Raw genomic sequence first — 12,252 nt, 5'->3', positions numbered from 1 at the left:
CATGAAAGCCTCAGATAATGCAGGTTGTGGATAACAAAAATAAAGAAACACAGTTGCTGGAGTGAAATATATGTTAAGTGTGGGTGAGTCATGTCCCTCAACTGCCCACATGGTAAACCCTACTCTGCAAATGTTTTAAGAATGTCACATTTCTTGATGTTGACTTCACAAGCCAGTCCCTTACCCTGGGCCATTGCTGTCCTCCTGACGAGTCATGTTGCTGTTGTTGCTAGCCTCTGGCTTGTTCCCACAGTTTGTTATCTCACTGGCACTGCACACAACAACTTCTCCTTCATCCAGTGCTCGATGTAATCGATAATTGACCACTTTGAGGACAACAAAAAGTGCCCCAACTGATCCACAGTAAATTCCAACAATGACCATTGATGGAGGTAGTGCCTGCCAATGAACAAGACAAAAAAAAAAAAAGTTTAGGATTCTTCAACGTGTACAACAAACTGTGCCAAAATTCTGCATGACAAAAATGTTATACACAAAATGGTAACAAAGCACACTGACTTACTAGCTACAATTACAAATTGAAAAATTCAGACTTTGTTATTAAAGTGCACCCTTTATACTTTCATTTAAGGAGATTTGCCTACATTTCGGTCACACCATGTAGAAATTACAACACTTTTTCTACATAGTGCCCCCCTTTTGGGGCACCATAATGTCTGAAATAATTGGCATCATTGTTCTTTGCAATTAGTCAAATGTGTTTCATTGATTCATAAGATACCTCCATGTGTTTCTACACTTTGCAGACTGTAGTTGCCATTGCTCAACATGAGGACAAGAGATGTATCAATGAAAGTCAAAGAAGCCATTATTAGGCTGCTAAACAAGAACAAAACCATTAGTGACATTAGTAAAACCTTAGGATGACCTAAATCAAATGTCTAAAATATCATTAAGGAAGAAAGAACATACTGTAACCGCAACAGGACTGGTACGCCAAGGAAGACCTCCACTAATGCAGGCATAAGAATTCTCACTATGGTATACTGTAAATAAAAAGCCCCAAGTGCCTTCTTAACAGATCAGAGACAATCTTCAGGAGGCAGAATAGTGTGTGTGTGTGAGAGACAACTATCAGCAGAATACTTCACAAACAAAAATACAGAGGACACACAGCAAGATGCAAAACACTACTTAGACACACAAACAAGATGTCCAGATTATAGTTCAAGAAAAACTACTTAAATGAGCATGCAAAATCCTGGAAAAAGGTCTCACAGGACAGACAGGACAAAAATGAACCTGTTTCAGAGTGATGGCAAGCCCCAAGTGTGGAAACGAAAAAGAAGTGCCAAAGATCCAAAGCATGCCATCTCATCAGTTAAACATGGTAGTGGGGGTGTTATGGCTTGGGCATGTATGGCTGTCACAAGAACTGGCATATATTATATACATTTGATAATGGAAGCATAGTGTGTGGATCAGAATCTCACTGCAATTTTTAAAAATGGCGTAAGAATGATCACCCGGTAGTAAGTGTATTAAGAGATTGTTGGGAGCACCATAAAAAAAAAAGCATTGTTAGTTTTGGGTGGGTGGGTCCAGTACAGGCTGAAAACATGGGATTGATGAACTTTCAGGTCAGTTCAGCAGTGGTACTCCCGGTAACCCCACCATGGCTATTTCCGATGACATTGGTAGAATTTGGTGTATAAGTTAATAGTCAAGGAGTGTCTTAAAATACAATTGTGAACAAATAAAAATATTATGGAATATTAAGAATGGTTACTGATCTATCCAAATATAGTATGACAGGAAGTACAGCCTCAGCATTTGTTGTTCCACCCATTCATTATCCAACCCATTATATCCTAACTACAGGGTCACGGGGGGTCTGCTGAAGCCAATCCCAGCCAACACAGGGCACAAAGTAGGAAACAAACCCCCTGGCAGGACGCCAGCCCACCGTAGATTTATTGTTCCAGAATTACAATTATATATACAGAAAAGATTGTCAGTATTTACAACTGAACTGAGTTATTAACTTAGATCTACAATGGATTGAAGAACTGTGTCCAAAGAAGGTTATTATCTGTTCAGATCCCTTTGCTGCCCTACAGAGTATTAAACAGGTAATTCTGTATCAAGGCCAGACTTGTTACTGGTAGTAATTCAAGCATTATATCGCTTACAGAATATGGGGTTTATATGTTAGTTTTTTTTTTTTTTATGGGTCAAAGGAAACGAAACAGCTGACAATTTGGCAAAAAAGCCACTAAACATCCTTTTACTGAATTAGAAGTAACATTCAGTGAATTAGAAATTAAAAGTCTGATGAAACTAAAAATCAATGAGATGTGGCAAAACATGTAAGACAATGATGGCAAGGGAAGACATACAGTACATACAGAGTGCAAAGCAGAGTTGAATGCATAAGAAAATGGGGCAAAACAAAAAGAAAACAAATTATATTAACACGCCTCAAGATTGGGCACACTGGATTAAATTATACACAATTCAAGAGAAGACGGCATCAGACTGAAGTGTGTATATCATGTAATCAATTGGAACCAGTACAGTATTTATTATTAGGGTGTGTGGCATATAAATAACAAGTTCAACATTTTAAATCTCTGGGAATGGGTACATTGACATTAGAACAATTAAGGTATGGAGATGAATGTAAATTGATTCATAGATCCATATTCTGTTTTTTTTAAAAACTATGAGGTTATTTTAGAACATTTAATTGGAAAATATAGGTATTTCAAGTCATAGTGGGTTATTTTTTTCCCACCTCTCTACATCACACTCCAGTCCTGTCGCTGATAGTAATGCATCTTAAGTTGGTTTGAAAACAGTCATGAAGAAGAAGAAGAAGAAGAAGAAGAAGAAGAAGAAGAAGAAGATGACGACGAAGAATTCTTTGACCATTTGCTGACAACCTCTGCTCAGGGTACTGTCTGGGATGCTCCCTCTTCAGCATTTGCTGAAGAAAATTAAATAACGCAACGATCAAGTTTCCACCTGCCTGGTTCCTGATTCAAGGAGGTCCTAGTTGAGGGAAAGGTTTCTTTCTTTTAACATATATGTATAATTTAATATCTTCCACAAAATGTACAATAATACATGAGAAGAACATAGTAAAAACTTCACATAAAAATGGGTCAGTGTTAATGCTACATCACCACATGAACACGTTAAAAATAAAAACAACAGAGGTCATGCCTGGAAATGTTTTTTTGCTTGCACAGATGTAGATGGGAGGAGAAATGGAGTAGGGGTTATTCTGAAGGAACAGTATGTCAAGGGTGTTTTGGATGTGACACACACAGTAATAATTATGAAGCTGGAAATTGGAGGTGTGATGATGAATGTTGTTAGTGCATATGCCCCGCAAGCAGGGTGTGCAATGGGTGAAAGAGAAGATTTTTGGAGTGAGTTGGATGAACTGATGAGCAGTGTACCCAAAGGACAGAAAGTGGTGATTGGAGCGGATTTCAAAGGACATGTTGGTGAAGGGAAGATAGGAGATGAAGAGGTGATGGGTAGGTATGGTGTCAAGGAGAGGAATGAAGAAGGTCAGAGGATAGTGGATTTTGCCAAAAGGATGGACATGGCTGTGGTGGATACGTATTTTCAGAAGAGGGAGGAACATAGGGTTACGTACAAGAGTGGAGGAAGAAGTACACAGGTAGATTACATCCTAGGCAGAAGAGTTAATCTGAAGGAGATTAAAGACTGCAAAGTGGTGGCAGGGGAAAGTGCAGTTAAGCAGCATAGAATGATGGTCTGTAGGATGACGCTAGAAATCAAGAAGAGGAAGAGAGTGAGGGCAGAGCCAAGTATCAAATGGTGGAATGTGAAAAAGGAAGACTGCAAGGTTGAGTTTAGGGAGAAGGTGAGACAGGAAACTACAGCAGATATATTAAGGGTGACAGCAAGAAGGGTGCTTGGCATGACATCTGGACAGAGGAAAGAGGAAAAGGAAACCTGGTGGTGGAATGGGGAAGTACAGAAGAGTATACAGAGGAAGAGGATGGCAAAGAAGAAGTGTGACAGTCAGAGAGATGCAGAGAGTAGACAAGAGTACTAGAAGATAAGGTGCAAGGTAAAGAGAGAGGTGGCGAAGGCTAAAGTATGATGAGTTGTATAAGAGGTTGGACACTAAGGAGGGAGAAAAGAACCTGTACCGATTGGCTAGACAGAGGAACAGAGCTGGGAAAGATGTGCAGCAAGTTAGGGTAATAAAGGATAAAGATGAAAACATACTCACAAGCGAGGAGAGTGTGTGGAGCAGATGGAAAGACTACTTTGAGATGCTGATGAATGAAGATAACGAGAGAGAGAGAGAGAGAGAGAGAGAGAAACAGGTTGGATGATGGGGAGAGAGTGAATCAGGAAGTGCAATGGATTGCCAAGGAGGAAGTAAGAACAACTATGAAGAGGATGAAGAATGGAAAAAGCTGTTGGTCCAGATGACATACCTATGGAAGCATGGAGGTGTCAAGGAGAGATGGCAGTGGAGTTTTTAACCAGATTGTTTAATGGAATCTTGGAAAGTGAGAGGATGCCTGAGGAGTGGAGAAGAAGTGTACTGGTGCCGATATTTAAGAATAAGGGGGATATGCAGGACTGTAGTAACTACAGAGGGATAAAAGTGATGAGCCACATCATGAAGTTATGGGAAAGAGTAGTGGAAGCTAAGTTCCACTACTAAGAAGTGAGGTGATGATTAGTGAGCAGCAGTATGGTTTCATGTCAAGAAAGAGCACCACAGATGCAATGTTTGCTCTGAGGATGTTGATGGAGAAGTTTAGAGAAGGCCAGAAGGAGTTGCATTGCGTCTTTGTGGACCTGGAGAAAGGGTGCCTCAAGAGGAGCTGTGGTATTGTATGAGGAAGTCGGGAGTAGCAGAGAAGTATCTAAGAGTTGTACAGGATATGTACGAGGGAAGTGTGACTGTGGTGAGGTCTGCGGTAGGAGTGACGGATGCATTCGAGGTGGAGGTGGGATTACATCAGAGATCAGCTCTGTGCCCTTGCTTATTTGCAATGGTGATGGACAGGTTGACAGATGAGATTAGACAGGAGTCCCCATGGCCTATGATGTTTGCTGAGGACATTGTGATCTGTAGTGATAGTAGGGAGCAGGTTGAGGAGACCCTGGAGAGGTGGAGATATGCTCTAGAGAGGAGAGGAATGAAGGTCAGTAGGAACAAGACAGAATACATGTGTGTAAATGAGAGGGAGGTTGGTGGAATGGTGAGGATACAGGAAGTACAGCTGACGAAGGTGGATGAGGTTAAATACTTGGGATCAACAGTACAGAGTAATGGGGATTGTGGAAGAGAGGTGAAAAAGAGAGTGCAGGCAGGTTGGAATGGGTGGAGAAGAGTGCCAAGAGTGATTTGTGACAGACAAATATCAGCAAGAGTGAAAGGGAAGGTCTACAGGACGGTAGTGAGACCAGCTATGTTATATGGGTTGGAGACGGTGGCAATGACCAGAAAGCAGGAGACAGAGCTGGAGGTGGCAGAGTTAAAGATGCTAAGGTATGCATTGGGTGTGACGAGGATGGATAGGATTAGAAATGAGTGCATTAGAGGGTCAGCTCAAGTTGGACGGTAGGGAGACCAAGTCAGAGGGGCAAGATTGCGTTGGTTTGGACATGTGCAGAGGAGAGATGCCGGATATATTGGGAGAAGGATGCTAAGGATAGAGCTGCCAGGGAAGAGGAAAAAAGGAAGGCCTAAGAGAAGGTTTATGGATGTGGTGAGAGAGGACATGCAGGTGATGGGTGTAACAGAACAAGATGCAGAGGACAGAAAGATATGGAAGAAGATGATCCACTGTGGCGACCCCTAACGGGAGCAGCCGAAAAAAGAAGAAGAAAAAATAAATAAACAAAACACTCACACAGGCTCAGGTTATTGTCATTTTGATCCCAATATAGAATTCACCCAGAAAACAATGTGCATTCTTTGAAAGTGAAATTAACAACACCAATCAAATGAGGTATAATCATGTGCTTTGAGTATACCTGAAGCATTCTTTATAAACACTGCGCTGAAATTCCCTGAAAATTATAACACCCCCATTTGTTGTTACACTGGGGTGATTGCCACCTCTGCCAAACATTAAAATTCAAGCCCTGCACTGTATTTTTACATTTATGAATGTCAAAACCTTTTTTTCAAACTACACTTGGGTAACTACTTGATGGATATATCAGTACTTTAAAGGTTTTGCTACAATGGAGGTATTTCTAATAAAAATCCATCAAACAGGATTCCTATATTTGCTGCAACACTGAAAAGATATGGAGGGATCGTAAAATTTCACTGGTACTGGCATCAAATACAAAAATTCTGGTATTGTGAAATTCCTATCAAACTTATCCTTTAAGTTGTCTGATACAAACAATTCATATTTAGTAAACGCAGATATCTGATGACCTCACTCTCACTCTTGTCTACATCTACATAGGGTGCCCGTTGGGCTTACTTGCTAGGGCCAATTATTCATTCTACTTATAAGGATACGTCACTTGGAAACACTATAGTAAGTTTCAGTTCTATTCAGTTAAATGTATAATGGATTACGTTTTACAAGTTGTTCACATCCCAGGTTCTCCGTGTGTGGTGTTTGTAGGTTCTTCCTGTGTTTGCTTAGGTGTATTCTGGATTCTCAGTTTCCCTCCCAGAGACCAAAGTCATGCAGATTAGGTGGATGGGTGATGCTAAATTAGACAATGTGTGTCTTTATGTTCACCTTTTGATGGACTGGTACCCTGTTCAAGGATGTTTCATGCCTTGCGCCCAATGATTGCTTGGATAGGAGTGTCTGAGCTGTAGACCTAGCCCAAATTCAACTCGTAATGCTTTCTGATATGTACAAATCAAATACATGACTTAAATCCCCAAACCATAGTCTACCAAATGGCTTCTCCTAACACTGACTCGCCAAACTTTAAGTAACTAGAAGGAATGCTTGAGAAGTTCTCACGTTCACCCTCTGGAGTTCAAATCACACTCGTGCAGTGTAGATTCACAAGCTATGCTTTTATGCAAATCCATCATCATCACAGACTAATTACAGGTTTATCCAGATGTCCCCCAAATCTTTTTTTTATCCAGTTCTGTAGTTTAGAAAATACCTTTGAGGTGAGGAACCCTTGTTTTCAAATCACCTAACACCACCTCCACCCATAACCCCAGCCTGTACTTAACTTAATATTAATTTTATAGTATGTACTTAAATGTTTACATCTAACGTGGTATAATTCTTGGCTACTGGTACTTAGATATTTTATTAATCCCAAGGGAAATCTATCTCTTGGGTGACCCTATGCCCCACTGTGTCTGCACCTCCATTTTCATTCAGCTTATTATTCGAATAGCAGAACTCCCCTACTTTCTCCAAAACAATGCTATTGCTAATATCTCTGACTACCACTGAACTTTATTCACACTCTTTTCACAAAACTCGCTTTTGCCCCCTGCCAAGTACCCTTCACACCACAATATCTTTTCATTCACCCTTTTCTAACAGCCTGTGTATTTGAGTGGGTTTCTCCCAACACATGTAATGCACACACTGAATAAGAGAAAGAGAGGATAAAAAAAATCATAAAGGGAGAAATATCTAAAAATAATGGCTCACTCCCGTAGTGGAACTTAAACCAGCGTTAGAGAGCAAACATATTTTAATTTTAATTTTCTAACTTTTAATTTTAAAATTTAGTCATGATTCTACAATTGTATATTTGACATCAGCAGATCTCTATACACCATGAGCATTAATAGAACAAATCATATGAATTCAAATAAGTTGTGGTACTAAATGCATTAAAAAACAAAAACTGAAGAAAAAAGAAAAAGAAAAATTAGTTGTTCCCTTCAGCCACTAATACTAATGCAATCAATCTGAAGCCGCCCAAGCCAATGTAATCTGGTTCAGTGTTCTGAAATCCAGGTCCTTGGGGAACACCGTGGCTACTGGCTTTCAAATTAAATGATTCCTTGGTCAAAGGCCAACATCTGCCTTTAATTAGATACTTGTCTCATTAAGCCTGCTTCTTCCTGTTCAGAAATACAATGAAATCTGTTTGATACATACAAATGGATTCTGTGAAAAATTGGCTTTCATACACTAAGTGGCCACAAACAAAGAAAACTGCCCAAATGGAAGGAGGTGTGCTTAAAACTAAAAGGACGTCTGCAATGTCTGTGCATATAGCTGAAAAGGGCAAGACAAATTAAAAAAAATAAATAAATAAAATAATTAAAAAAAAAAAATACTAAACACATCACTGAGCACACATCAATTATATTTAATAGGAGTAATGTAATGTGCACAGATTGTTCGGAAACTCTAAACTGCATGTTCAAACAGTGTGCAAATCATCGCCACTCAGCACAGATAGTCTAAGGTCGGGGTTACACTTCACGTGACACGACGCATTCTGCAGTGGATGCTCCTGCTACGCAAGCGTTGTACTGTTTTTACTTGCGCACGTACTTTACGTAAATCTGGAGGAATCCACCAGGAGGCAGTGCGAGATATTATCATGGTGAGAACAGGTTCGGCTTTGTTGTGTTGTGAATTGCCTGGAACACCCATTAAATTCCAATGACATCTTACCACAATATCTCTGAAACGGATGTTTAATAATTAACTCCATCAGTTCTGGGATTTGTCCATTTCAGCTAGCATTGGGCACGAGGCAGAAACAATCCCTGGATGAGGCATCAGCTCATCCAAGGTGAATACAAGCACACACATACACGCTGACGTCAATTTAGTGTATCCAAATCTGCATATCTTTGGAAGGAAACCGCAGCACACTGTGGAAACCCAGCAGGAAAACACTTAAACTCCAGGCAGTGAATATCAGTGACGTGACTCCCTGCAAAACAGCAGCGCTAACGCTCCGCCACCATGTCACCCCCATGTGTGTACAAAATTAACAAATTATCTGTAAAATGTAAAATACATACTTCAATGCATTTCATCATGAAAGTGATAAGTATAAATCTAAGGATTCTAAATGTGCAGAGAGTTGGAATATCATACATTTAATGTACTCAGTGTGGCGATCTATTGCTGTTTGCCATTGCTGTCAGTACCGGAGGAAGCCTTAGAAAAAAAGATGGCACAGAAGACGGTATGTGAGTCTTTTAAAATGTATCGTTTCATTACGATCAGGAATGTGCAGCGCTTGGATATAAATGCACCATGAATGCATCTGTATGTTGTCATTTTTGCTTCACCACATTGAACTATTCATCAAACATTGAAGTGCACACACCAATTTCATAGGAACCGCAAAGCGGCTTTCTGTCACATGTAGATAGTAACCAGAGACTCTGATGTCACATTCCAACCTTTAGCTCACTGCGCCCCCCAACTTTTTGCTGGTACTGCAACTCGCACACGCGTCACGCTAATTTCCGAGGATCTGCTCAAGAGGACGCATCAAATGAACGCTGAAAACTCTCAGTGGAGTGCTGGGTGCGCAGCAAGCGGTGACCCAGGGTCCATAGTCGTCGGGGCCACAACTACCGCTCGTGTACAGAACAGAGGGCTTGACAGGGCAGTTCGTTGCCCGCCTACCAAGCAGCTGCAGCTACTGCTCCTGACTGGACGGAAGCTGGATGGGGCAGAGGGGGGCATTTCACTGGGTGCCCACCACACAGCTTTGCAGTGTCCATAGAACAGCTGCCCCATTCGTTCTCAGTGGGTGGCTGGTGATGCTGCAAACGGTGACCTGGTTGTGGCTTAACGGCGGCCATTGAGGGTGAATGAGGCGGCGGGGGGGCAGCATCGTAGTATGCCTCAAGTGGCTGCCTGTTGAATGGGGGAGGTGGTGGGCGATTCACTACCCGCCTTTCTGCTCATTCTCAGTAGGCAGACGCTGCAGGTAGCATACTGTATGCAAGTGGAGGTGACTGTGTGGTGGGCGAATGGTGAACCATCACTCACCGCCCCCATTCATTCTCAATAGCAAGCATGCTTGTACTGTTACATACATAGCAGGAAGTTGTCTCTCATCCGTTCACCAGATGTGCTGATGATGGGTGCTGCTGTGATAGCGTGTACAGTGCTGTTCAAAAGAGCTCATCTTAATATTTTGTTATCACCCTTCAACAATGTCTCTGAAACACAAAATATGATGCAAGTGCTGGTGATACAGTAAAGAAGAGAAAAACCATCACCATGGAAAATAAAGTAAAAATAATAAAATGTCTCACTGTCATTGCCCACGTGAGCATTGAAGTCTCCCAGCAGAACGAGGGAGTCCCAAGAAGGTACGCCCTCTAACACCCCCTCCAGAGACTCCAAAAAGGGTGGATACTCCAAACTGCCGTTCGGTGCATACATACAAACTAGAGTCAGGACCCTTCCCCCCACCCGAAGGCGGAGGGAGGCCACCCTCTCGTCCACCGGGGTAAACCCCAATGAACAGGCTCCAAGTCGGGGGGCAATAAGTATGCCCACACCTGCTCGACGCCTCTCACCGGGGGCAAATCCAGAGTGGTAGAGAGTCCAGCCCCTCTCAAGGAGATTGGTTCCAGAGTCCAAGCTGTGCGTCGAGGCGAGTCCGACTATATCTAGCCGGAACCTCTCGACCTCGTGCACTAGCTCAGGCTGCTTCCCCCTAAAGAAAGGTGACATTCCACGTCCCAAGAGCCAGTTTCTGTAGCTGAGGATCAAACCGAGTGAAAAACGAGTGAGGGAAGAATGGACCGTGAGATCGACAGGCGGATCGGCGCAGCATCCGCAGTGATGCGGGCTCTGCATCGGTCTGTTGTGGTGAAAAAAGAGCTGAGCCGTAAGGCAAACCTCTCAATTTACCAGTGGATCTACGTTCCTACCCTCAAAGAGCTGGAAGAAGTGGCCGGGAGGAGGAAAGTCTGGGCCTCTCTGCTTAAGCTGCTGCCCCTGCGACCCGACCCCGGATAAGCGGAAGAGGATGGATGGATAATAAAATGTTCAGAGAGAGGTGAAACTCCATCATCATTCATTGGCAGAGCACTTGGTTACAGTCGGTCAACAACAGCATTTATTAAAATAATGTACCTGTTCCGACTTGCATACAAATTCAACTTAAGAACAAACCTGAAGTCCCTATCTCGTATGTAACCTGGGGGCTGCCTGTATTCACCACGGAAATCTAACAAAGACCTTATTATCTCTGGACTCAGAAAAAGCTGTTGACTGTGTCATATGGGACAATTTATTTACCACACTGTACAAATTCAGGTTTGAACCAAACATATCTGTATGGATAAAATTATTTTATACCAGTCCAGAAACTTCAGTTCATATTAACAACAGGAACTCAAGCCAGAACATGGTACACGACAAGGGTGCCCACAATCACCATTGCTTTTGCCGTTAAGTCATTGAGCCACTTGCAGAGATAAAAGACATTATCAGAAAAAAAAGTCTTGAACAGATATAAACAGATAATATGGTACTTTATAAATCAAACTCACAAACACCTTTATCTTTACCAACATTAGCACCAAATCTGACTGGACATTATTCATTAATTCTATGTATTAAAACAGTTTCAATATGTAGGGGTAAACATCGCAAGTACATATGAAGATCTTTTTTAACACAATTTTCCTAACAGGTCAGGTCAGGGATATGATACAACACGTTGCCGCACTACACAACAAGGGATCCCAGTTAGCAACTGCCCATCCCCCTGAAATGACCATCTATCTGCCACACCCAGGTGTTACGTGTGCATCCCCTTGGCCTAGACCAGCCACTCAGATCCTAAATAATGAGGATCCCGGGGAATCCTGCCACATGGCTGTACTGCCATAAGCTCACAATGCAGGTAATGTACCTCATTTAAGACTCCTGTGAACAACCGTTAATTCGACACAAAGTTAAACCAGTGGTACCCAAGGATTCTCCAAAGAGACACGGTACCAAAGGAGTCCAGTTTTCATCTCAGGGTCACTGGATAGCGTCCATGTCTTGCAGCCATATAGCAAAACTGGAAGCACCAGGACTCTAAAGACTTGGAGCTTCATCCTTTTGCAAAGATATTATGAGTGCCACACACACCCCTTTCCAGCGGCCTCATGACATCGCTGCTCCCCACCCCCATGCTCTCCTAATCTATCTCATATATACTCATAGGAAAAGTCACCAGACACATTAATGTCGCTATCAAGGTAAGTAAACCTCTCGATGAGGTCAACATTCCTTCCGCTAATAGACACACTGCTAATGGCTTTGCCCAACAGATCACTAAAGACCTGGT

General features: G+C 42.1%; 1 protein-coding gene across 4 annotated transcripts in view; it reads right to left on the bottom strand.

Moving 5' to 3' along the window:
• pcnx1 (pecanex 1) overlaps positions 1–12,252 on the bottom strand; it is a 171,304-nt gene that overhangs the window by 149,773 nt on the left and 9,279 nt on the right. For all 4 annotated transcript variants that reach the window (XM_039741440.1, XM_039741437.1, XM_039741438.1 and 1 more), the window contains exon 2: positions 185–399. In XM_039741440.1, coding sequence (XP_039597374.1) covers positions 185–399 — 215 coding nt within the window. The remainder of the gene's footprint in view (positions 1–184; positions 400–12,252) is intronic.

This window comes from Polypterus senegalus, chromosome 18, assembly GCF_016835505.1.
Source record: "Polypterus senegalus isolate Bchr_013 chromosome 18, ASM1683550v1, whole genome shotgun sequence".
Lineage (NCBI taxonomy): Eukaryota > Metazoa > Chordata > Cladistia > Polypteriformes > Polypteridae > Polypterus > Polypterus senegalus.
This window is presented reverse-complemented; position numbering and strand designations above follow the sequence as displayed.